Raw genomic sequence first — 27,014 nt, 5'->3', positions numbered from 1 at the left:
TTCTATTGTCTGACAATTGTCGATAAAAACAAAACGAAAACACAAGTGATCATACACGTGCAATCAATTTCAGATACTACTTGTGATCCTCCGGATTTTTTTCAATTAAAAATTACCTATTGGGAAAATATCTTTTATAAAATATAAAGCGTATATTAATTAATTACCTATGGGTTTGACGAAGCAATATTTGGCCTATCGACCTGTAGACAGTTTCAACGTTATCAACAGTGGTCGGGCTAATGTAAATTTTGTTATCTACAATAGAACTGAAGGCCGATATGCGCTTGCTGCAGCAGCCGAAAATGTCATTATTTGGGATTTAAGGTATGAATTGGATTAAGGGAATTGTATTGTAAAAAGTTATTTATAAATTTGTGGTGCACTTATTTTACAGATTGGGAGAACGGGCGTTAACGCTCCGCCGTGATAAACAGGAAGTAACTGCATTGCGCGCTTCGCCTGACCGTATACACGTTGCTGTGGGTTATGTAGATGGTGTTGTTGAACTTTTTGATTTGCGTACTCCAGAGCAATCTATTTGCTCGTTAGCGCTCCATAAAAGCGCTGTATCTGTTCTACGCTTTGATGACATGGGTATTCGATTGGTTAGCGGCAGTCTGGATACTGAACTGGTGGTTGTGGACATTGTTGAACAGGCCGGTCGACAGCGGCTTATAGGACACAATGCTCCCATAACAGATGCACATTTCTTACAACGTTTGGGAGAGCAAAACATTGTTATTAGCTGTTCAAAAGACACGCAAATAAAATTTTGGAATTTGGAGACGCAATTTTGCTTCAAAACAATTGTAGACAATCGTACCGAAGTCTGGGCTTTGGCATTAATCGGTAATATTATGGTTGCTGGATGTGGTGAGAGCACAATGAATGTTTACCGACTTCGTCGACGTGATGATCCAAACCAGAATATTGAAAATGCTGTTGAAGGCTTAAGTATAGACGACGAAGATACCATAAGCCCATTAACAGTAACAAACTGTGGCGTTATACAGCGTGCAGGCAAAGGACGTTGTGTTAATTTAGTAACGGATCCAGCTGAGCGTGTAATCAGTTGTCATGGCACCAATGATCTTATCGAGAATTTTTACTTTTGCACTGCGGAGGAGGCTAAAGAACGTCTTTCGAAGCGTTTAAAAAAGGCCCGAAAAGCTGCCGAGTCAATGGAGCATGATGGTAAAGAAAATGAAGATGAAATATCTAAAGGTTTAAGCCTGAGTGATGAAATAAAGCGCTTGGAAAGCATAAAAGTGAAACAGAAAATCAAATCTATTGATATTATACTCGGCGCGCAAAGCGAATTACGTGTACTTGTTGGTTTAGCGAATAACAGTTTACAACTCTACGCACTTAATGCTTCGCTAAAGCACAAAGTATCCGAAGAAAGTGTAAAGCAGTTGCGTGCATTGACGCGTGTGGGACATCAATCTGAAGTCCGCTCTGTATGCTTCAGTAATGATTCACTAGCAATTGGGTCAGGTGCAGGCGAATCGTTTAAGTTTTGGAATCGTGAGTCTATGCAATGTCTACGTACAATAGCCACCGATTACATATTGTGTACCACGTTTGTGCCAGGAGATCGTTATGCTCTTTTAGGCATGAAAAGTGGTAAATTGGTAATAGTTGATGTGGGTGCCGCAGATATTATCGAAGAGATACCGGCACACGAAAGTGAATTATGGTCCATTGCAGTGCTGCCAGATTTGAAAGGTTGTGTAACAGGTAGCAGTGACACGACAGTTAAAATTTGGACTTTCGAGTTGGTTGACAATGTGGCTGCAGATGGTAGTGGTGAGGTCGATACAACACGGCCAAAAGTACTCTCTTTGTTACACAGAAATACCCTTAAACTGGAGGAAACTGTTTTATGTGTGTGTGTGTCACCGAACATGAAATATCTCGCAGTGGGTTTGCTGGATTCTACAGTGAAGATTTTCTTCCTCGACACATTCAAGTTTTATTTGTCCCTGTATGGGCACAAATTGCCGGTGCTGAGTATTGATATCAGCTATGATTCCACATTGATAGCGACAGGTTCTGCAGATCGTAATATAAAAATTTGGGGCTTGGACTTCGGTGATTGTCACAGATCGTTGTTTGCGCATGACGACTCAGTAATGGCGCTGAAATTCATACCCAACACACATATGTTGTTCAGTTGTGGCAAGGATGGTAAAGTGAAGCAATGGGACGCGGATTCATTCGAAAAGATTCTCACGTTGCCAGGTAAGATATTTCATCTCTATTCTGTCAATTTGACATAATTCAGTCACATAACTTAAATGGCATTATGTTATCATAGGTCACATTGGTGAGGCCTACAGTTTGGCAGTCAGCCCAAATGGTCGTTACCTCGTCACTTGCGGCTCAGATCGTACTTTGCGTCTATTCGAACGAACCGAAGAACCGATAGTACTACAAGATGTGCAGGAGGAGGAGCGCGAAGAGCTGGAAAATCAACAACTGGCCACCGGCGAAGACAGCGCAGTACCCCAATTACCTGGTTTAAAATTGCCTTCTAGAAAAACTGTCGGCTCGGAGAAAGCTGCAGAGTCAATATTGGAATGTCTGGAGATTTGTAAGCAATATGATGTGGAGGACGAGGAAGACAAACCTGAACTGCACCCGTTAATGCGCGCGCTGCAAGTAACGAATACCGATGATTTCCTTTTCACTACCTTAGCTCGTATACGTGCTTCTGATTTGGAGGAAGCGCTTTTGCTGCTGCCCTTTTCGAATGTTTGTGAGCTGCTCGAGCGACTGCCACGTCTAATCGAATGTCAGAGCGATCAGATTGAATTGCTCTGTAAAGTAACAATTTTCCTTTTCAAAGTACACATGAAACCAATTAGTGTGGCGAAAAATCTGAAACTCTTGCTTAGCGGCTTGGTGCGTGCACTACAGCGGGACGTCAGTGAAATGCGTGATACAATTGGCATGAACGTGCATTCATTGGCGCTGCTGCAACACAGAATCGAGGAGCGCGAGGGTGTCGAACTGTTCCGCGAGGCGACGCAGGAGCGTAAAAAGCGCGACAAAAAACGGCGTGAGGCGACTAAACGTCGCTTAGCCATAAAAATAACATGATTTTTACAAATTAGCGATTAACGCTATAATGTAACATGCTAATGTTGTAACTGTTTTATAGAATATACTTATAATTTGGTAAATATAAAATTATGAAACATTTATTATTATGGCAACTATTTTCTATTACATTAATATGGTGTGATTATATATTTCTTCCGTCGTTTTAACAAGCGTATGTCGTATTGTTTATATTAAATTGATATTTTTTAATTTTTTCGCTTTGTCCGAGTTATTTTTAGTTGTTTGAGTTGCATATTACAATATTTCGAGTACTTTCTATTGTTTGTGTTTACGGTAATACCTAGTTAGGAACAGTTAAGAAATATTTATGGGTTTCGCTATTGCTATTTGTGTGTATATATGTACATAGTATGTAAATTTATGCATAGTTGTTATTGGTGCTGAGAACTTGCTATAATCGTTCTATGTGGTAAAAGCAAAATGTTAAATAATTTTACATTTGATAAGTTACAGTTAATGCGATTTACGAAGAACAAAAGTCGATATGAGAAAATAAAACATAGTTGTCAATGGAATGCACATTTTAACAAAATAGAAATGGATTGCTGTCAATTACATATGCCTGCTTTGGGGGCTGTGGGGCCGCAGTTCGTATTACAACAACCTGAAAAAGAGTAAATTTGAATTTTGTTAGTAAAATTTCACCAAATTTTAGATTAAATTCTTCCCGAAAACTAGTTAAGCATACTTTTAGGAAAAAATACGATATATATGGAATAAAAAAAAATTTTTTTGAAACACATACAATTTTGAATATCGTAATTAGCTCGGCTTTACTGCGTAGAAATGTATTATATTATATAAATATTGATTTAATACAGTGGAACTTCTCTAACTCGAATCACCATAATCCACAAAATAATTTCGAGTTAGAGAGACTTCGAGTAATATAATTTTTCATTAAGAAATAAAATTTTTAAAAATGGTTAAAATATAGAATTATTCACAGTTTTATTTATTTACTTCGCATACAGTTGTATGTAGAAACGTTAAAACATGTGTTCTGTAATATTGTTTGTTGCACTTTGCCAAACAATATGGCTCTTGATGTCTGTATCTCATGCCTTTGTTACAGGATTTATGAAATCTAAAAGTGTAATATCATTTTTTGTTTTTTTTATGTTTTTGTTCGCCTACATACGAATATAGGGACTCTTTTAAAATTCTGCGTCGATAGTAAAATTTTATTTTTTGTATTATGCTCTGGTCGAAAAGTTGGATTTATGGAAAGAAATTTCTATGAAATTTTACTTCTATTGCCAATTCAAGAGTTAGAGTTATGGAGAAATTCGAGTTAGGGAAGTTAGAAAACCATCTTTCTAATATAACTATGATTTCGAATATTATTTTATTTTAAAGAGTTCGAGTTTAAGCTCTAAATATATAAGGATTTTCCAATGACACTTACCTCCGCAACGTGAAAATGTACCAGGCGGTCCATAACTGAGTTTCTGTATTGTACATTTCTCGATTGGTGCCGTCGGCTTGCAGTAAGACGATTGATTCGCCCATGGCATTGGCTGTCGAGGTTGTGGACAATTTGGCAAATAGCTAAGCTTATAAACCGTACAGTTTTCGACCGGTCCATCGGCACGGCACACACCCGGTCGGGGTCTAATCGGCTCTGGACGTCTAAATTCACACACATTTACAGGCATATACGAGAGTTTGTTGATGGTGCAACGATCCATGCTGCCAGTTGCACGACAAATGAGCGGTTGTGGACGTATGGGTGCTCGTCGGCAAATCGGTTTCGGTACGAAATCATGCTTTTGTGTGGTCATATTGTAGAGAGGACCGCAAGACTTCAGGCAGTTCTCCTTGGGTCGAATGGGCGGTGTACGTGCCACGCAACAGTTGGGCTGATATGAAAGCTGTTGTGGAAAATGTTTCAAAGATTCATATAGAAAATGTATACAATTCTAATTCAAGATTCTTTAGCTCACCTTGTGAACAGTGCATTTTTCCAGGGAACCCGTTGGCATACATATTCCCGGAATAGGTCGTATTGGTTCTGGTCTACAACAACGTGCATCCACTGGCATGTAGCTGAGCTTGTAGACTGTACAACCATCCGTGCGATCACTACCCAAAGTTTTGATACTATGCAATGGTACCACGGGAGCTGTACGTGCCGTACAACAATTTGGCATGTAACTAAGGTTATATGTCGTACAGAGATTTTCATAACGTGGCGGTACACAGCGCACCTTTTCTGCCCACGGCATTGGCTCTTTGGGCAATGGACAAACGGGCAGATAACTTAATTTCTGTATGGTACATTTTTCACTGGGACCGGTCGGTCGTTGTATGTTGTATGTCTGCACTATTGGCTTCGGCGGTGGATTCCGACATACATCCACCGGCATGTATGACAATCTGTTGATTGTGCAACGCTCCAACGGGTCGCATGGCTTGCATATGCCATTTACTGGACGTATAGGTGTACGTCTGCTATAACCCTTCGGTACAAAGTCATGTTTCTGTGAGGTCATCGCATAGAGTGGACCACAAAAGCGTAATCCATTGTCCGGTGGCCGAATGGGTGCTGCGCGACCGGCACCACATGGCGGCAGGTATGATAGTTTCTGCACCGTACACGATTCCATACGACCGGTATTGGATAGTATATTCGGACATGGTCGTATTGGTTTCGCGCGATAGCAATCGCCGCAATTCGCGAAATACGAACGTTTGTATATTGTATCTGTTTCAAGTGGCGCAGTCGAGCGCATAATGCACGACATCGGGCGGATGGGTTGGGTACGTGGCGGCTGTTGATAGCAACAGCCCGCATAATCGCCGCAGTCACAACGGCAATTACAGTCGCCCCCTGGCGGACACGGCGTATAATCGACCGGTGCCTGGCAAGGATCACACTTGGGCGGGCAGTACTGATCGCAGGCCATGATTCCATCCCCACCACAACCGTTACCAGTCGGACATTGGTTGGCAGCCGGACTGCTATTATGACCAGACATGATTAAGAAATAGTGAAGAATATACCATTTAAGATTTAAAAACAAATTTCTTTCGTCGTACATTTCCATTCGTATTGTTTATTACTTACTCGCACATCGGAATGTAGTTTTAGTTTAGTTTTTGGAACTGCAGTACTATTGAATGGTTGGATCCAGAGTTAAGATTTTTCTCTGTCTGATTACACAAAAACACAAAGGCGATTTAATTTTGATTGTTTAATTGCTCGAAAAAAGGAATTTTTGAGAATATATAAAACAAAAAACACAGCGGACAAATTTGAAATTTTGTGAACGACAAAAACGGAAATGTGCTCGCTTTAAAGTCGAAAACTGAATTAAAAATCAAGTGATTGCTAAGCAAAGTATACATACGTCCGCAAGAGGTGGCGGGGTTGATGTTATTAATAAATGCTACATATTTACTATGTGTATAGAGAGGAATAAATTCAAATTCAAAATGTTCTGGATCTCGCTCTTGAAATATCAAGTTTTCCCCCTTCTCAAGAACATTACGTATACGCAGTGGGAAACTTATTCATGCAAAGATTAAGTTCAACGCGTTTTAGTTTTATTTTCAGTTTACAAACAATATTATACATATATGGAATGACATCAAACAAAAGCCTATCTTATTGCGGAGAGAGTTTGATTATACATAAATTATATAACACTACTAAATTAAAACTAATAACACACAGTATTTTTTTTTTCATTTCTTTATTGTTGGTGTTTCATTTAATATTCTTTATTTAATCCTAACAATTTTCTCATTCAAATTTCATATATAGTAGGTTGTTTATTTTTTGATATCAATTGTAAATATTTTTGTGTTCATTTAGTTGGAAGGGGAGAACATTTTAGTTTTGTGTCTTAAAATATGTACACAAGTATGTATGTGTTTATGTACATAAGTAGAACTATGCTATCGCCGAGTCCTTTGATATAAGTATTGCTATTTTCGTCATGTATCGTGTAAATACACAAATATGTTTATAAATATGTATGTATATATATGCGCGTTATATACTAAAATATATAACACATTAAAATAATCAAAGACAAAAAATAGTAATATTTTATATATTAAACAAATCAACAGGCCTAAAGAAAATACATTTGTAAAAAAAAAAATAATTTGAGACAAATAAATGTTTAATTGTCAATCGATTTAGCTTTTGTCCTAGACTATACATGCCATAATGTCCGTATTTCACTTAATTCAAACAAAATTTTGCAGTCATTTGTTCAACTACTCTAGGAGAAATATTTAGCTTAGATAAGTTTTGAAATAGTTTGGTTTTTTTTTTTTAACTGTTCCGAAATCTCACTATATAGTTTGGTTTAAAAACAATAAAGTTGCTTAATTTGATGTAAATAAGTCAAAAATGTGTGTGGTTTTATCTTGTTTTATTGAATTTTTATATTTATTGTTTTCGCTTTGTAATTAATTACTTCTATTCAAAGAGTGAATTAAATATATAATATTTTTTTTGCTTTTTGTTTCTTGTTTTTGTTTTGTTTTTTAATGTGAAATGAAAACTTTTCAAATTTTCATTTTACTTAATTCTTCTTCTTTTTGATTTGAAGACTCGCGCTTATTTCTTGTTAATCATATATTGTCTACAGAATCAGCATCATCCTCAGAACTGATCTCATCACCGAATTCGATGTCTTCATCAAAACCATCTTCGACGAATGTAACTGTGTCGTTGATGCGTACCGATTCGGGGAATTCACCGTATGTTTTCAAATTTCTCGCCTCATCTGGTGTGTATTTTAAGATAACATCAGCTTTTGAATCCTGATAATCACGTAGACCGACCAAAATGATGTCGCCTTGATTAATCCATACCTGTAAGAAATCAGAAAGGTAAATGTTTTTGAGTTCACATACATAATATTATAAGTAAGACTGATTATTAATATTAGAGTATTTTAAATATATTATTTTCAATTTAATAATTTATTTAATGAGTTCTCGCACCCTCTTTTCTATCAACACTGTAAGTTTAAACTAATTATCCATTAGAAGTGTGTTTATGTTGTTGTTGTAGTAGTAACGGTTTATCAAAAATGCATAAATTAATTGTCATCGAAGTCATTTAACGGGAGGCCCAGGAAACGAGCTGTTTCGACAATGATGGACCAAAGGAAAAGCGGTGTTAGATGCCTGGGGTTTAAGCCGGTTTAGTGTTTCTCATCCGACGGTTTTAATCAAAACTAACCTAACCAAAGTACTAAAGTAAAATATGTGCTATACGTTTGGTTTGTGCCAGACATCATCTTCAACTGGTCAACAATAGTAATATAGTAAATACATAAATATTTATTTTGTTATAAATACAAAGTAAATACTAGAAGCACTAAATTTTGCAGATAAAAACTAAAGCAAATAAAACAGCAAAAACAATAGTATATGAACGTAACTAGCACAATGACCTACCACAAAGCTCAAATATTACTTTTCGATAGTATATATGTATGTATGTGCGTATTTTTATCAGTCAACAGCCGACAGAGAAGTTAGCGAAACAATTTAAGAGGTCGCAACATACCACACCAATAATGATAATAAATTCCCTACTTGTGATATCACATTATAGGCATGATCAAATATTGTATAATTTACTCACATGCCGAATTCGTGATTTGTGGGTTTTTCTATTTAAAGAGTGATATGTTATTGTTATTAATGGCTAAAGAATTTGCCTGCTTTTTCGTTTACCCATGATTACTATGTTTGGAGTGTGAATAAATGTTTCACAAATGTGATAGCATTTTTTATTGATAAATTAATAAGTCGAGAAATTCACGAAATTCTTCGTAATGAAACGGCGTCACTAGCGGAAGAAAAATTTTAATTAATGAACTTTCTGCTAACCGGCTATATCAATATTTATATTCATACATATGTATTCTGTATGAGAATGACTCAACACTGAGTTTGTATTGGATCTATAATATACGAATTTCACCAGCCAAACATTACTCCACATACATAATATTCCTCAATGAAACTTTTGAAATTTTCATTTTTGTTGTTTTGTTATCGCGGGATATTCCGCCTGTTTGGAAAGATTTGTATGTATGTTTGTATTGAATAAACTCGAAAACTACTGTGCCGATTTCAAAAATTCTACATTCACCCCGAGTATTATAGGCTATATTTATTGATAGAATCTCAATTTTCTGGAAATAGTTCCCAGGTGAGGGTATCAAAAAGACTCCGTGATGGAGAATCTTAATATGAAATTAGAAATATAAAAGCTCGCACTAGGCACGTCGAACTCTGAGCGTTCCCAACGCCTTCATAATCAGAGAGAAAGACAACGGACACAAAAGACTAGAGGTCGTAACCAAGTTTAGGCTCATTGCAAATAAAATATAATTTCATGTTCGAATTTTCCTCGTTTTACTTTTTTAAAATGAACTCAAGCAAGAAACGGGAAAGTACATACATATGTCTGGGAGAGTGGATAAGTGTGTAAAAACTTATAACTTTTGAAATGTTTGTTTAAGCCAATGCGAAGCCGGAGTGGTCTGCTAGTTGGTTATAATTCGGAATTAATTAAAAATCTAAAAATTATATACGGAAAAACATCCCATTCATTGTAAAATTAATTGCATGGAATTTCTCTTTAGAATACATTTATAGTATAGTGTAGGACCTTGTAGAGCTATACATATACACTTCAATATAAAAAGCTTATGGAAAATAAATAAAAAGCAATGCAATGCAGGCCATGATGTTATCTAATTTCTTCAAATTTTTATTCAAAATCTAGATTTATGTAATACGGTTATTTCAATGTCTTTTTTGGTAGTAAATTATCTGCATCAGTTCAAGAGACGTGCTAACACAAACTAACAAAAGTACTTAACGCGCTTAAAACCCAAAACGTGAATGAAAAATGTTGTTTAGTTCATAAATTAAGCGCTTATAGATATGGAAATGGCGAATCGGCAGATAAATCTACTACCACATAATATAACTGTATACAGATATATATTTGTATAAGATACGTGCATATTTTGCTATAAATACAAATTAACATTAAACCAACCAAATAGGGTCTAACACTTATAATTGTATATTATTATGTATATTATCTGAATTATTAGCAAATTCTCCTTCCGTTAGTGTGCGAGGGTTTGCGGCAGTCTGCTGATAAGCGACTAATATACAGACATATATAAATGCACATACATACAAGTGTATGACGAGTCGAATTATACACAGAATGTAATGGGGAAGCACCCAAGGTGTCATAAATGAAAAATTTCCAAAATCATGTTACATTACAATTTGAAGATTGTGTGAGGGCGCAACTTGCAGTGTGGAAACTCTTTGAATGAAATGCAAGTGGCACACGTTTAAACCAAATACGGAGTTTTTATATTTAGTATGCTGTGTCAATATATTGGAATTTTGGTGAGTAAGGCACAGAGATAGTGAGGCTAGAAGGCGCCGTACATGCGCACCCATACACTCATTTAAGCCAACAAACGTACGTATTTATATATGTATTGTGTGTTCATATAGGCGAAACCCTCAAATGTTGTATATGGTATTTAATTAAGAAATCAGTGGGCAAGCAGGTGGCAGCAGTCTTAGTGGAGGCGCGCATCGATAAGATAAGCGGGAAGTCGTATACGCCAACGCAGACATCGCAGTTGACGTAGACATAAACTGCAAGCAGGCGTCGCTGCTTTGTACTCATATTAATAGCACGCTTTACGAAGTCGGCAGACAGCAGACGTTAGCGTTTATGTCGTTTAACTTCCACATGTTCGAACAAGAAGAATCTTATCTTATCATTATCACAACGTCGCTGCTGGCTGCAGGTGTGACTAGTGATCACTGGGTTAAGTATAAAAAGTGCAAGCTCAGCGTCAGCGCTGACAAAGCGCAGACAGACCCGAAAGTGATTGAAACTAATTGAAAAGCAGCCAAGCAAATAAGCAATCGGAATATATCTACTGATCGTTAGACACGCGAATAGTCCTCGCGTCGAGATAATTGTGAAATTGTGCGCATTTAAATTGTAAAGTGATAATAAAAAAATCGTAATACCGCTTAACAACGGAGAATTGTGTGTGGAACTGTATTGAATTACAAAAGCAAATCATGTTAATCAATTGGAAAAGTATTTTGCTAATATTATGTATAATATTCATACAAACAATGGTGGTATTAAGCACAAATGCACCGTTGTCGGCTAGGAAAGCCCAACTAGCCGGCATGAGTCCAAGGGCGGCACTGGGATTTTTGGAGAATCGACGTGGTCGAAACGAAAACACTAAAGCATGGACACCAAAATTGTTGGCGAAACGTGAGGCGGTTCCACATTCGGCACCTTATATCGTATCAATACAACGCATGACACCAGATGACGGCCTCGTACATTACTGTGCAGGCACTATAATTCATGAGAACTGGATACTAACAGCAGCTCACTGCCTCACTTCGGATGAAGCAGTGGAAAACTCCATCATTGTCGCCGGCTGTCATGATCTACGCGGCACCGAAGAAGGCGACTGTGTACAGGTGCGCACTATTGATCACTATGTGCGACACGAGCTCTACCTTGGAGGCATTAATCCGTATGATATCGCGCTCATCTACACCAAACGACCATTGCAATTTACACAGCATGTGCAACCAGCACAACTGCCAGAACAGGATGTGCTGCCAGTTGGTAGTGGCACACTTTATGGTTGGGGTAATATTTCGATGACGCTGGTGCCCAATTATCCACATCGCTTGCAGGTAGCTGATATGCCCATATTGGATATGGAAATATGTGAACATATATTGGCTGCCTCTGGTTTGCAACTGCACGATACCAATCTGTGTACGGGTCCACTAAATGGTGGTGTCAGTATCTGTACTGCCGACTCTGGTGGCCCTTTAATACAACCCTGTTGTGATGGTTTCGAGGAAGGTTACACAGTTATTGGTATAGTGTCGTGGGGCAAAATGCCTTGTGGTCAGAAGAATGCGCCATCTGTATTTGTGCGTGTTTCAGCGTTTACACATTGGATTAGTGACATTATCATGACTTCAACACAGTTTGATTAAATAAAGGCGAAGACTTAAGGAGAGAGAATTTAGAGAATGCTAGCAAGCTGTGGACTGAATGCTGAAATGCCAATAACTGTATGGCGTGAAAACCGAAATCATTGTGCGTTGAAATAGTGAAAAAGGAAATCTCATGAATTTAGTATTAAGATTTTAGTAAAATATAGTAAAACTTTTATAATACTTAATAAAATTAAAAATATATTAATTACGCAGGTTTATAAAATAATGAAACCTTGAAAAAAAAAAATATATATATATATAAGAAAACTCGAAAAAACAAGATATGGATAATATAATAAATATAATTACTTATATGTTGTAATAATATATTAAAATAAGTGTTTTTCATTCAAATAATGTAGGTTATTGAAACATTTAAAGGAGCATTTAACAGTTTTTTATTGTTTCGAAAGCTTTCTTTTTAACAAAAATAATGTTGAACATTAGTAAAATTGTGAAATATGCTTCAAAATCATGATTTTACTTAAAGATGTCTCGAATTGGTGGCGCCATCACCACCGTGTTACTCATTTCGTAAATAATGCCAGCCCCCAATGTTTATCGCGTGATTGGGCAAAGTACAATTAAGCATAGAATGTCTAGATAATGTTTTAGAAATTTGCAACTCCATAATGAAAATTTCATATTAAAAAAAAAAATTAACGTTGCAGTAGCACTTTCGAAATGGAATGAAGATTATGAAGCAATAAAAGTGACCGCTAAATGAAGGCCAAAGCTATTCTCTTTATTAATTTACCTCTTAAATTAAAAAAAAAGTTTAGTTAGCACTTTACTACTTTAATTTAATAATAAAGGTCACAGCAATTGTTTTTGTATAAACATACTAAAAATGATAAAACAGAATAATTTGGTAAAAAATGTATACCGTAGTATGTCAACAGGTTTTCATTTGTAAATGAAAAGTAAAAGATACAACTTATACGCACATATATTTTTATACTCTCGCAACAAAAGTTGCTAAGAGAGTATTATAATTTTGTTCACATAACGGTTGGTTGTAAGTCCTAAAACCAAACGAGTTAGATATAGATATATATCAAAATGATCAGGGTGACGAGTAAAGTTCAAATCCGGATGTATGTCTGTCCGTCCGTCCGTGCAAGCTATAACGTGAGTAAAAATTGAGATATCTTGATGAAACTTGGAAGACGTATTTTTTGGCACCATTAGAAGGGTAAGTTCGTAGATGTAATCGTAATCGGATCACTGCCACGCCCACAAAATGGCAATAACCGAAAACAAAATAAAGAGCCATAAATTGAGCTATTGAAGTAAAATTTGGTATGAAGGATCGCACTATGAAGGGGCATATTTCGATGTAATTTTTTTGGGGAAGTGGGCGTGTTCACGCCCCCTAAGTTTTTTGTACATATCTCGTAAGCTACTAACGCTTACTAGAGATATATCGTTTCTTTTAGGTACTACCTTATACAGTCCAAAAATGGAGGAAATCGGATTATACAAAGGTTATGTTGAAAACTACTAAAAATGCTTTAATTCGGTAAGGAAAACCACCAGAAACCTTAAATTTCATTATAAAGATGGTACAGAAGAGCTGCAATCAAAATGGCATACAAAATTGTAATTGGGCGGCAACTTATGGGTCAAAAACCATATCTTCGAAACTACTCGACCAATTTCAATGGTCGACGATCTGAATCGTTTACTTTAGAATATGTATATAAAATAGGCACTAGTGAAGATATCGGAACAGAACTTTGCAAAAATACTACATTTAAAGAAAATATAGGTAAGACTCTCAGATATTTTGAAGAAATTCTGAGGGAATATTTTTCCTCTAATAATATGTCTCCGTGCCAAAAAAGAGTGAAATCGGGTCATAACTTCCCCTAGCTCACATATACTTAATATTAGGGGTTTCAAACTTTCAATGGACTTTATTTATATGCCGAATATGTCAGTCAAATTGTTTGTTATATTCTTAAAATTAAATAAATACATTAAGAGAGTATAAAATGTTCGCTCACAACCGAACTTAGCCCGTCCTTACTTATTTTAATTATCTTCTTCTCTGATAACGAGTACATGAATCACTCTGGATTTTATAAATTTTTGAGAATCCTAATTTACTGACGTATATTCATTGTTCAAATAAAATTTTAAGGTCTTTGAAACCGCTAATATACGCAATGGAACATTCCCATTGGGGTTATGAGTATACTTGTGCACCAGTGTTTTTCTAAATACCTGCATACATACTTCAATTTTAAGTATTTATGTATAGATAAACGAGGAATGTCTCTCAATTGCTTTACAAATGTAAATATTTTAAAATACTCATTTAATACAGTGATACATATTAATGAAATTGTTGAAAGTATTAAATAGCCTTAATCTTGCCTTTTGTAGCCTTTATAAATATACAAATATACATTTTAACTCGGAATTATTTAGAAATATAAAAAAAACTTACTAACTAATGATGATTAAACATTATTTTGATGATTTTTTCTATTTTTTTGTGTGTGAAAACAGTCTCCCTTATTTTAATAATAATGAGTTCTTGGCCATAACATTAAATTATATGCCTTTTTATTTCTTCTTGAAAACCACATATGTATATAAAAAAAACCATTTATTATCCCCTGATTTACTTGTTGCCAAAAGACTGTAGTGAAATTATTTACGAGAGCTTGAAAATTGTAATTGGATTTAATAAGCAATGGAGTTTTCTTTTATTAAATAGTAAAATCGTAATAATAAATATTGTAATACGCATATCTTGCATAGTATGCAGGTATGAGACAAAAACTATTGTTGAATGAAAAGGTTCGCAAACACAATGAATGTACCTAAACAGACATGACACCTCTGACCTTTCTTAAATCGCACTGTTGCAGGTATATTTGGTCAATATAAAATAAAAAAAAAACTTGGCTAAGCAAAATTTCAAATCCTCTATGACAAAACATGCTGAATTTAGGTTAATTATTACTTTATACTTTAAGTATACTATTAATTAATGCTTTGTCAATACTTTGAATATACATTTGAATGTATATTCAAATATTAAAAAAAAATGATATGTACACACATGAATAGAAACACATTTTAGTATAGAAATAAAACTAAATCGTTGTTTGAGAAACAGCTGATTTGAACATTTGTTCGAAAAAGTATATGTATGGCATATATATAATTTGACAGTCCAAATAAATTATCTTCAATTTTCTGTTGATTTTTGGAAATATCCAAGGTTTTAAAGCACTTTTCTGTTAAAATTATGTATGACATCAACTCTTAGTCTAAAAGTGAAATTTGCAACGTAATAAGTTTATAAAAAATTTCTTTTGCAAGACTGGTTGGTGCTGTTAATGGGATACGCGAGCATGAACATATTGCACTACACTGAATGTATGTATCTTTGTTATATTGCACTCTTTTATGGGTATGTATATTCAATGAAAATCAATTAAATGTTTATATATTGATACATGTAAAAACATTAGAAAACACATACATTTTCACTTTATACAAGTTTTATCTCAAAAACATTCTCTCAGAGTGCCCGACGATCAATGTATTCAATTATTTCACTAATATACAATTAAACATTTATTAAATTCGAGCACATTTTCGTTGTTGCACACACGCAAATTCCTCCCCAACCCCACACTTTTTTCTTAACCTACCTTCTTTCTGAGTTTCCCCCGAATGTGACACAAACGTTTCACTCCATCAAAACATGTCGCCTCAAGTCGTCCATTGCCCAGCATTTTAGTGACTTGTGCATATTCTTGCTGATCTTCCTTGAAAATCAATTCACGTTTTTCGAATTCATTTTCGTTCTTTCCACGACGACGATTTTTACCTCCTTTTCCCTTATTTTTAGGCATTTTGCTGCTGCTTTAAACTTACTTCGTTTTTACTATTCTTAATTAACGTTGTTTATGTGCACTTTCAATTTCGGATCTGCGGATAATTTAGAAACTCTTTATGTATTTAATGTACAAAATATAATAGTAAAATGCTGAAAATTTACTTACGAAAATGCTTGAAACGTCGTGACGAACTTTTTCGATTCGAGTCTTCGACAGAAAGGAAAGAGCAATTGCGATGTATTCCTATGTTGATAGTGAGTCGCACCTGTAACGTAGGTGCAAGTGAAAAGAATATTGTTTAAAATCGTTGCAGGCTGAAAATAAAGATGGCAGCGCAATGAAAGTGTGAAACAGATGTATATATGAGATAATAGATAATTGATACGCAAGGTTGTATTACGACTTGTGCAAATTAAATATATGCAAAAATAATTGCGAATATGATAAACTTTTGCTATTCGTTTAATAAAATATAATTTAGAAATAAAAACAATATTAATTTCTAATCTTAGGCAAAATAATTAATAACATCCTTCAAACATTTTTGCCGGGTAGCCTTAAAAAGGAATATGAATACAAAAGTATATCCTTTTATTATATATGATTTTTTTTCAAAAGTTGAATATAAAGTGTTTATTTTAAATATTTTATAATGACTAAATTTACATTAGGGCGAGTGGAATACCGGAATCCGTTTTTAATTTTTGGTTTTATAAATATTCGAATGCAACTCTGATGAGACAGCACAGTTTCGGTTTGTTATGAAAATTTGAGCATTTATTGAATAAAAAGTGCAATAATTTAATAATAAATACTATAATACCGCATTCATATTTTTTAATTTTAAATTTTTGAAAATTAATGATATTGAGACTTATAAGCAACACAACTTTATTGATTGTCGACGTCGCCTGATATTATTGGCCACTGCCTACGAAAACGGAGAAAAACAAACAACAAAAGTCGTGAACTAAACAAAGAAGGGTAAAATACAATTGACGAAAACTTCAAAATTTCTTATCAGTTCGAGGCGTATCTGATAACTATCTTACCAAATTCTACAGTGATTTTAAAAACTTGTAGCCAAACAGTATATATTTAGACCCGGTGTTGGAGGAAAATCATTATAGTTGGTTATTCGTTTCAAGAAGAAATCCAAATACAGTCAAGAAAGTGTGACGTGTCACAAAACAATCGCGATACTCAAATTAATAGTATCTAATTGATCTTTCATTTATTTTTAATCACAATATGTGTGGCACAAATTCGACTAGCACAAAAGGCACACGCGCCCTTATACTCGTCGGTGGTTATGGAACACGACTACGTCCTTTGACACTTAGTACACCAAAACCACTCGTAGAGTTTGCGAATAAACCAATTTTATTGCATCAGCTCGAAGCTTTAGTCAGTGCCGGTTGTACACAGGTTGGTCTATTAGTAATGTAGATACGTTAATGTTCGTAGTTAACACTTATAAACTATTTTTAAATATGTAGGTTATACTGGCTGTTTCGTATCGCGCTGAGCAAATGGAAAAAGAACTCAAACAAGAGGCAGATAAATTAGGCATAAATTTAATATTTTCACATGAAACCGAACCACTTGGAACGGCCGGACCATTAGCACTAGCGAAAGACATACTCAGTTCCAGTAATGAACCCTTTTATGTGCTGAACTCGGATGTGATTTGTGATTTCCCATTTCAACAATTAGAACAATTCCATAAAAACCATGGAAAAGAAGGCACAATTGTTGTGACAAAAGTCGAAGAGCCATCCAAGTACGGCGTAGTGCTGTACGATGAACAAGGGCGCATCGAAAATTTCATTGAGAAACCGCAGGAATTCGTTAGCAACAAAATTAATGCCGGTATATATATATTTAATCCATCCGTGCTGGATCGCATAGAAGTTAAGCCAACATCAATTGAAAAAGAAGTATTCCCTGTAATGGCTGACGAGGGACAGCTGTATGCAATGGAGTTGACCGGTTTTTGGATGGATATAGGTCAACCTAAAGATTTCCTAACAGGTGAGAAGATCACAAACACATGACACGTATGTATGCGTCACCTCGTTCCGCTTTCATTAGTGAGATAAGATGTGGTATTTAAAAACTTGTACAAATTAGCTACTAATGTTTGCAGGTATATTTCTTTTCCGCTTTCTAAACGGAATAAAGCTTATCACTTCCATGATAACACGATTTCCAACGTGTAGCTATTATATTGGTTGGTTATCGGCGCTACAGGTTGAATATTCAAAATGATAACGCCACATATATTATTTGAATTTATCTACATCAATTCGAAAAATTAAAAACGTTTAGCACTTTAAAATGTCTCACGGGAAATCCTAGTAAATTATTTAACATAATCATAATAATAATAACACATAATAAACAATTTTTGTTTTTATTTTGTAGGAATGTGCCTTTATTTAACATCTTTGCGACAGAAGCAATCATCCAAATTGTATACAGGACCCGGAGTTGTGGGAAATGTTTTAGTGGATCCTACGGCGAAAATAGGCGAAGGTTGTCGTATTGGTCCAAATGTTACTATCGGCCCAGATGTCGTCATTGAAGATGGAGTTTGTATTAAGCGCTCAACGATTCTCACAGGTGCCATAGTAAAGTCGCACTCATGGTTGGATTCCTGCATTGTTGGTTGGCGTTCAGTTGTAGGCCGTTGGGTACGTTTAGAGGGTATAACTGTACTTGGCGAAGATGTTATTGTAAAAGATGAAATCTACATAAACGGTGGGCAGGTACTGCCGCATAAAAGTATAGCCGCCAGTGTGCCAGAACCGCAGATAATAATGTAAATGCCATATAATTATATTCTACAGATAACAACTGTAATATATAAGGAAATTAGTGGAAGCTTATTTGATTTATTCCTAATATACTACGAACGGTATTTTGCTCTTAAATTAGCGACAATTTAAAATTTAATTATTTGACATTTCCAACTAGAATTCTAAAATTTTAAATTAATTTATATACATACATATGTACATATATGTATGTGAAATTCACGAACGAATGTTTATAATGGTACGATATATGCACACAAAATAGTAAATACATACGTACGTGCTAAATAAATTTAAATGTATGTTTATAACTTGTATTAGGGCTTCTATGAAATAATTTACATTTGAATCAAATATGCAATATAAACTTGAAGAATATGAATGATTCTAAATAGTATTTATTTTTTTTTGTAAAATAAAAATTTATTGAAACTTTAAATATGTTAAAAAATGTCTTTCAATTATAACAGCTACAAAATACTGAAATTGTAATTGTGCTTGATTTCCCAAACTTCAGAGACTGCTAAATAAAAATAATTTTTGTTTCGAATTCAACAGAATAAATTGGTGCATAATACAGTTGAACTTCCATAACTCGAAGTTGTGCATAACTCAAATTCTTGAATTGGCAATAGAAGTCAAATTTCATACAAATTAACTTCTGTAACTCTCTCTAACTCGAACTTCTTTTGTGGATAATGGTGATTCGAGTTAAGGAAGTTAAAATGTAACTGAAAATGATGTAACTTACTTTAGATTTTTTGGTTTCCATTGTTTGCTACGTAAATCGACTAATTAAAACGCTGTATACTTTTGACTTGTATTTTTATTAAGTTTATAATTTATATGTAGTAATTGCAATTCAAATTGTAATTATTAGGTAATTGTGGTATTTTGTTTACATTTTTTTGTAATATTTCTCCATATTAGTTCTTTTTGTTATTGTAGTTGTTAAATACATTATGTATGTATGTAATACGTTACGCTAATTATTTGTATTTTATTTATATATTTTTCCTCAAATTACATGCCATTCTTATTTATGTATTTCCTATAATATTCTTCTGTTCCTCTCTACTGACTTGTTCTCTCCACACACTACAGAGTTCAGTTAATTAGAACACGTTTCATACATTTTAATTTGATTTGTATGGAAATTCATGATTCCTACATTTTCGCACCCCTTATATAGATTCTCTTTATTCGAAAGTTAGTATATGTCAGCATGTTTGCAATAAAAATGTTAAATATCACAACACACATGTTTCTTTATTTATATTTGTTCTTATATAGTGTATTAAAAGCGTTTCATTTGTTTGCTTTTGTGTGTAATATAGTGGTCAATTTGCATATGCATGTTTTAATAAAGGCGTCCACACCAACTACTACACTTAAAACAACGCGTGAACGCCACTATTTGATTTAATTATTTTTTGTAAATACATACATATGTACTGTACATACATATATGTCTTATTAAAATTAAAGAAATTAATTTTAAATGTTGAAATTATTAAAATAAAATATGCATTTCACACAAAATAAAAGTGTCGTTCTACCTAATGTGGGAAAACCATTATAACTAAATGAGGTCTTTTGTATGGATAATTATAAGCATACATATATATGATGTACATAAGTTAGTATTTTGTTGTGATTGTTTATTTTTAGATGCATTAGAAAATATTGCATCTGGAGTGTAGTGCTGCGCATTGGCAGTTCATTATTATTTTCTCAAATCTTAATATTATTAGATATTTAAATTGGTTATTGTTTATAATACTTATTTGTTGAGTGCACTCCCTTCCAATAGCAGAGGTTTATATAATAACTAAGTCATGCACACATACATCAACACAATAATGAAGAATATTGTCAATTTACAAATATAAATTTAACGTAAGCTGAGTGAATAAATAGGACGCGCAAATAATTGCAAACGAGAACACAAAAGCACACAGGAGATGTAGAGCTGGTAGTTTTATAACCTAAGATATATTTAGTTCTTTACTTAAATAAAACGCCATATAATATTGAGTTGGATAAATTTTAAGTAATGTTCCATATAACCGAATCAAATTAGATTATTTCTAGCAAATTAGTATAGACATATAATCGTATAACTTTTTTATTTAAAACAATATATTGCTGAATAATTAAATTTTTTTAAATTTAATAGTTGTTTTTTCATTGAGCTGACAGTTTTATTTATTTATTCGCTTAAAAAATATATATGGAGATTCTAAACTGTACCCAAGTACAAGATTGAAAATATTTTGATGATTTATGTCAGAAATTACGAAATGCATGTTTAACGTTTTTGCGTCAAGTTTTACAAACTTTTCATTTGTACTTAATAAATAAAAAAATAAGAAAGATAAATAAAAAATGTATATGATATCTCAAATTATATATATATCTCAAATTTAACACATAACACGAAAAGAGAAGTGAAATGTTTTACTATAAGAACTACATATCGTCCCCTCAATATAACAATAGCGTATGTGCTCATACGCCATTATTTTTTTATTGCATATTTAGAATCTCCATCATTGATTCCATGTCTGGTCAAAATTTCGTCAAATTCTACTTCCACAAAGTGGGTCCAAATGTCATTGGAAAAAATGGTGCATAATTTCATGTTCAAAAATTTAATAGACATCTGATTTGACAAAAACTTTAAACTCGATTTTCTCAAAACCCATTAAAAATTATACGCTATTGTTATATTGAGGGGACGATATATAGAAAGAAAATAAATTTACTTGTTTTGACTGGTATTAAATATTTTGTTATAAAAAACACACAACAAAAGCACATAATTGCAATACAATTGCATTTTATAAATAAACAAATTGAAATAATTAAAAAAAATAAAATAAATAAATAAACTGAAGCGGAAAATGGTTTTATTTTAAATTTATACTAAATACGTTAGAATTTACTCGATAAAATTAAATTTGAAGAAAACAATGTAAGGTAAGTAATACTATGTGTGTAAAAGTTACATACTCGTAAATGCTACACATTCCATATCCCATCATTTGCATACATATTAGACCTCATGCTTCCAATTGGATTTGTATCAAAAATAAGATTTATTACAGTTAAAATAAGGGTGCATAAATTCTTACTACAAATGGTAGTTTATTATAGTGTATATTCACTATCACATTGGGCCAGTAAGGTTTAGTGCGCTAACTGTCATATACATATACAAGTTTAGCAAAAACACATTTTGTCACGTTTTAAAAAGAGATAAAAGAAATCAATCATTTGAATACATTACAATTTAGATGCATGCAAAAGCAATAGCTCTTAATTACTGGCATACCCTTGCGATTTTGATTTATTAATCCGTTGTTTAGGTTTTACACATCTTCAGCTCGTTAACACAGTAGCCACAAAAAATATTCATATACTCTTGTTGTTGATTTGTATTGTTGTTGCCACTTAACATGACTTAGACAATAAGCTGTGTGGTGCCTTCCATCACATAAGGACTACATTGTTTTTGCATCAGTTCTTTCAGACGTGAACGTGTCATTGGTGGCGAAAAGGTATCGGCTGCACGTTGCTGTGTATAACGTGTATTACGTTTCCGAAGCGTAATACGTTTCACACTGCCAATTGTCACAAACTCGTTGTTTCCATCTTTTGAAAGTCTTGCACTTTTGCGTAATGGTGGCATAACACTCGTTTCGGTCGAGCTAGTTTTTCGCATTTCATTTACTTCTGCACCGACAACTTCATTTGCCAAACTTACTTCATTAACATGTTTACGTTTACGTTGCTGGTGTTTTGATTCTGCCGCAGGGGTTTCATTAACACTAGTAACAACTTTACTTTTGCTCATCTGAAGGTTCCTTTGGGCATTTTGCGTAGAGTTTTTGTCTTGCGCAAACGCTACAATGTTGATTACATTTGATTTGGTGGTGTTACGTTTGCTCCGCTTGTTATCAACTTTTAAAGCAAGAGCGTCTGTTCGTTTTTTGTCTTTAGCCGCATTGATTGACTTGCTCGTAGTTACGGCATTAGCTTTTGTGCTGGCGGTTCGACCTTTCTTGATAATCAGATCAGTGGGTAAATTGAGTTTGTTGACTTGTACAAATGACGGTTTGCGACTGCGCAATAAAAGTTGCGTCAATGGCAAACTCATTGGTGATTTGCGTAATTGTTGCATTTTCAAAGCTAACGCCGCATTTGAGGGACGACCACGACGTGCTGTGTGACGTGTCTTATTATGGTCCTTCTTTTTAGGAGTTGTGTTGTGTGGTTTTTCACACGGTGTTTGTTGTATATTAACCAAAGTCTTCATTTGTGCGACCAGACGGACGAATGCAGATTGATGCGATGGTGAAGTTATGATCGTACTCAATAAGGTAGAACTGCAATTTAATTGTTTCAATTAGTAAATAGCTGACTCGAAATTTATTTATACTTTTTCTCACTTTGCAATAGTGAATTTTGATATTTCAGTAAATAAATGCAATTTTGAACGATAAATTTTCACAAAAAAATACAGCAAAAGAAATTTCTGGCAAAGTAACTGAAAAATTTTACAAATTTACATAAAAATTCAAAGTACACTTATGTTTTGCGATCAAGGGTTGTAATAGCTGAAAAGTATTTTATAGGCGATGGTGGAACCGAACAATATTTGATTTTACAAAACGCCGTAGTCTTAAATATGATTCACAAGTTCATTATTATAACATTCAAGTCCACGAATTGGACAAACCCAGATTTAAAAGCAAACACGAAAGTAGAATTTCATAACATTGTCAAAATATGTTCTTTGATTTTAATTTTTATGGGACCAGTTAGTTACCAGTAAGTTTATGAAAAATGGTTTTACTATTTTCAAGTAAGGAAATAGAATTGAATGCATTTGCCTTTGTCCAAAAAATTTTAAATAATTCGTAGTCATAGATTTACCTTGGATTTGGCTTGTAAAGGTGATTTTTGTGCGGATATTTTGTGTCGTCCACCTCCATTGCTTCATCTTCATCGACATCTTGCTCTCCTTCGCTGCTATCTTCAACCAACTTCAAACAATCATCACAGTTCAATTTTTTAAGATTCGTTGCTAAACATGCTACGGGAATTTTTATAGTTGCACCGCCTCGCGACTTACTGCCACTATAATAGAAAATTTGTAAAAACAAAAATGATAATTACTGAAACAACTTACCTCTTCCAACGCATCGTTGGGGCTGGCAAAATTGGTTTGAAATGGCACATCTCTTTATTGATACTGTCCGTGCTGCTTGTCTCCTGACGATCTTGTGGGTAACGATGTATTTTGGTGGGCGGAACGGTGTTCAACTTTACTGATTTGGAAGTATTGGTTGCAATTGACGTCCTCACAATTGCAACGCTAGATGTTGAGGCAGCTGCAGCCAAAGTTGTATTATATGTCGACTTACCAACTAAATTAGTTTTTGATGAAACAGTTGTAGCGAGAGCTGATGATGCATGAATATGTTTTAAAGGACCAACGATTGTGGAGCTTATATTGTTAGTTTTGGTGTTGCCACGAAAGCTTATGCTTGATGTACTGGTGGATGTATTACTAGAATTGGTGGTATTACTGATAAGTGCTTTTTGCACGGTATCTTTTAAAAATTCAGTGCCACGATTGAGTCGTACTTGTATTGTTTTCATTAGCGTGGCGGCTGTGCTACTGCAATTGTTGCTGTTGTTAGTTGACGCAATTGAGTTTGAGTTTATGGTGCTCTTTGGTGTTGTAGATGAGTTAAGAAGACATGTCTTCTTGGGCGCACTACTGCCGAGAAGAGAATACGTCGCTGTTTGTCCTGGTGTTGCGACCAGCATTATGGTGCTGTAGTAGAGTTGCGTTTATAAATTATGTGTAAGTACATGCCAGAAATAAAGACTAAATACTTTTATAACTGTTTGGAAAAGAAAAAAACAGAATTTGTTCTTATTTAGATTTACAATATGTGAATTCAATTAAAAAAAATCGAGTTGTGAAAGATCAATTTCGTTATGCGAAACATAAGTATTCACAAGCACATAAGCGACAAATACAATTACACTTCTCACACTCGCACTATTCAATTTACACGATATGTCCACCCTCTCTACCTTTTATGAAAATTTTCACATCACTTACATCTTTTTTTCTTATTTTGTTTGAAAGTCACACTAAATTTTTTTGGTTTTTCCAATATTCGGATAGTTCATGGGAGCCGGCTGCCCTTGGATACTTCAACGTAGTTGCAATCGCTTTATTACTCAAATATCTAATGACTATTTTTTCATTCATAAACACCAGCTAATAGTAGTTTACGTATAAGCCGATTTTTTTACAATTCCACTATCTTTTACTATTTACTATACTCTCTACGACTCTTTACTACCATTTCGAGTTATTCTCCTTCTTCCTATAGGAAGAAAAAAAGACTCCTTTCAATTCGATAAATGGTTTTGTCGATTCTTTACACACACACTGAGACGAATTACAAATTCTGACATTTTTCTCCAACAAATCACTATTACTATCGATTAAAAATTAAATTTACAAGTTACCTGTGTTTTATGCCCTATTATCCAATATCAAATTTTTTACTAATTTGTTTATAAAATTTATTTACATTTGTTTTAAAACACTTTGTTAGCGGCAATTCTTTGTACATATTTCGCAAATTTTGCGAGTGCTGCCAAATTAAAATTCTATCGGTGTTACCGGAGTAAACAGTAACGAATGAAAGACGCATTATTAAATATTATTTTTTTAATAATTATAAAGAGCTTTAATATTTAAAGACATTTTAATAAATCTTTCACTAAAGAAAAGGAGATGTTAAATATATTAAATACTTTTTCATAATTTTAGTGCTGGTACAGAGCTACATAGCATATCTGAGTGGCATGGTAAACTAAGAAGTGTTATAAACTATAATTATGGTAAAGTATTATTTGGTAAATTATGGTTTATATTATAGTATGGTATTATAACTGGTTATAGTAAATTATTGCTCTTGATTAACAAAATTATAGAAATATTTCTATATGTGTAGTGATCAGCCTAAAATTATGCTGCAGTTTTAACAAGACTATCCCCAAGGCAAAGAACGTATATCAAAAGCACGTATATGTAATATGTAATATACGTTATTTGATAATATTGGCATAGACAATATACAAATATGTAGATGAATTTGGTGCAGAATTATTTGAAAAATATATTAAATATTGGTTAATTTAGTTTGGGTAGCTGAAAGCAAAACAATTTGCCATTAAGAAACTCATAAAAATAAAAATCGATTACAGCGCTCTCTAGTAATTAACCGATTACTTATCCGATAGTTGCTTTGCTTTCCTGTCAATGTCAACAAATTCAAATGTCACATAATGCTAAAGAGGATGTGCTATGAAATCTTATAACTCTAGTTTATCATGACGGAAACTAATACTATGTAAAGTTACATATATACTGAGATGCTGTTGCTGGTGTGACCGTGGTAACGGTATCTCTCTTCAATCATAAACCCCGCACTACACTTTACTTCGAATCGTCGAATAAATTGCTGGCATAAATTAAGTAGAATATGTGCTAAACTACTTTAATGAGTTGTGCCTGTAAGCTCTAGAATTGGCTTCTATAAGTTATGATGGTGGCATAACTACTTAATAAGTATATTATATATAAATGTAGCATGTATACATACTCATTAGGGTTGGAATAGCAAATTAATGAGCTAATAAATGACTTTTGAAGGTTCATCAAATGTTTTGCGTTAATAAATTTAAAAAATGTTGTTGCGCCTGTCGAAGTGAAGATAATTATATTTATGTTACATTTGTTATTCGTACATATGTATGCAAGTATGTGGGTATGTACATGCGTATTCTTTATTGTTATTTCTGTTGTGCTTATGTGCTATTGTCAGATATATAGTTTATTATATTATATTCCATTGTATTTCTTTCTATTTCTTCGAACAAATAATCTTACCACAACAGCTGATCAATAATTATTTAAGCGTACGATTGAGCAGCCATAAGACGATAGGAAATTTAATGAAAAATTGTAAAAAAATCGAATGCAACAAAAACAATAATAAGAAAATCAAAAATCATTAGTTGTTGGACCAAACAAAAA

The 27,014-nt window shown here is 33.8% G+C and overlaps 6 protein-coding genes across 8 annotated transcripts in view; 3 read left to right on the top strand and 3 right to left on the bottom strand.

Annotated features, from left to right (window-relative positions):
- The first annotated feature begins 16 nt into the window (after positions 1–16).
- Positions 17–3,212, top strand: LOC105212291 (WD repeat-containing protein 3). The gene is made up of 3 exons (XM_011184182.3): positions 17–327; positions 398–2,247; positions 2,324–3,212. The coding sequence occupies exons 1-3, from the start codon at positions 170–172 to the stop codon at positions 3,106–3,108; spliced, it is 2,793 nt and encodes a 930-aa protein (XP_011182484.1). The 5' UTR covers positions 17–169; the 3' UTR covers positions 3,109–3,212.
- Positions 3,183–6,457, bottom strand: LOC105212292 (stabilizer of axonemal microtubules 1). Its single transcript, XM_011184184.3, has 4 exons — positions 6,203–6,457; positions 5,079–6,093; positions 4,541–5,006; positions 3,183–3,736 (listed from the first exon to the last, which is right to left on the bottom strand). Exons 1-4 carry the CDS (start codon positions 6,208–6,210, stop codon positions 3,681–3,683), a joined length of 1,545 nt encoding a protein of 514 aa, XP_011182486.1. The 5' UTR covers positions 6,211–6,457; the 3' UTR covers positions 3,183–3,680.
- Positions 6,458–7,503: 1,046 nt separating this feature from the next.
- On the bottom strand, positions 7,504–16,386 carry LOC105212295 (eukaryotic translation initiation factor 1A, Y-chromosomal). The gene is made up of 3 exons (XM_011184186.3): positions 16,227–16,386; positions 15,873–16,152; positions 7,504–7,965 (listed from the first exon to the last, which is right to left on the bottom strand). The coding sequence occupies exons 2-3, from the start codon at positions 16,074–16,076 to the stop codon at positions 7,723–7,725; spliced, it is 447 nt and encodes a 148-aa protein (XP_011182488.1). The 5' UTR covers positions 16,077–16,152; positions 16,227–16,386; the 3' UTR covers positions 7,504–7,722.
- Positions 10,896–12,503, top strand: Gpl_3 (lectizyme). The gene has a single exon (XM_011184185.3). The coding sequence runs from the start codon at positions 11,242–11,244 to the stop codon at positions 12,193–12,195; it is 954 nt and encodes a 317-aa protein (XP_011182487.1). The 5' UTR covers positions 10,896–11,241; the 3' UTR covers positions 12,196–12,503.
- A 416-nt stretch (positions 16,387–16,802) lies between the features above and the next one.
- LOC105212296 (mannose-1-phosphate guanyltransferase beta) lies at positions 16,803–21,256 on the top strand. The gene is made up of 3 exons (XM_011184187.3): positions 16,803–17,489; positions 17,561–18,095; positions 18,489–21,256. The coding sequence occupies exons 1-3, from the start codon at positions 17,313–17,315 to the stop codon at positions 18,887–18,889; spliced, it is 1,113 nt and encodes a 370-aa protein (XP_011182489.1). The 5' UTR covers positions 16,803–17,312; the 3' UTR covers positions 18,890–21,256.
- Positions 21,257–22,006: 750 nt separating this feature from the next.
- LOC105212298 (uncharacterized) overlaps positions 22,007–27,014 on the bottom strand; it is a 174,933-nt gene continuing 169,925 nt past the window's right edge. Inside the window, exons 1-4 of one of the 3 annotated variants that reach the window (XM_011184190.3) lie at positions 25,439–25,576; positions 24,078–24,798; positions 23,822–24,025; positions 22,007–23,271 (exon numbers count right to left, since the gene is read on the bottom strand). In XM_011184190.3, coding sequence (XP_011182492.1) covers positions 22,347–23,271; positions 23,822–24,025; positions 24,078–24,721 — 1,773 coding nt within the window. In that variant the 5' untranslated portion in view covers positions 24,722–24,798; positions 25,439–25,576 and the 3' untranslated portion in view covers positions 22,007–22,346. Of the gene's footprint in view, positions 23,272–23,821; positions 24,026–24,077; positions 24,799–25,022; positions 25,198–25,438; positions 25,577–27,014 lie in introns of those variants that run through there. The other 2 variants (XM_029040206.2, XM_054226981.1) reach the window with 2 other exon arrangements.

The sequence above is a fragment of the Zeugodacus cucurbitae genome, chromosome 2, assembly GCF_028554725.1.
Source record: "Zeugodacus cucurbitae isolate PBARC_wt_2022May chromosome 2, idZeuCucr1.2, whole genome shotgun sequence".
NCBI lineage: Eukaryota > Metazoa > Arthropoda > Insecta > Diptera > Tephritidae > Zeugodacus > Zeugodacus cucurbitae.
The sequence above is the reverse complement of the archived record's forward strand: the minus strand, read 5'-3'. Positions and strand labels throughout refer to the sequence as shown.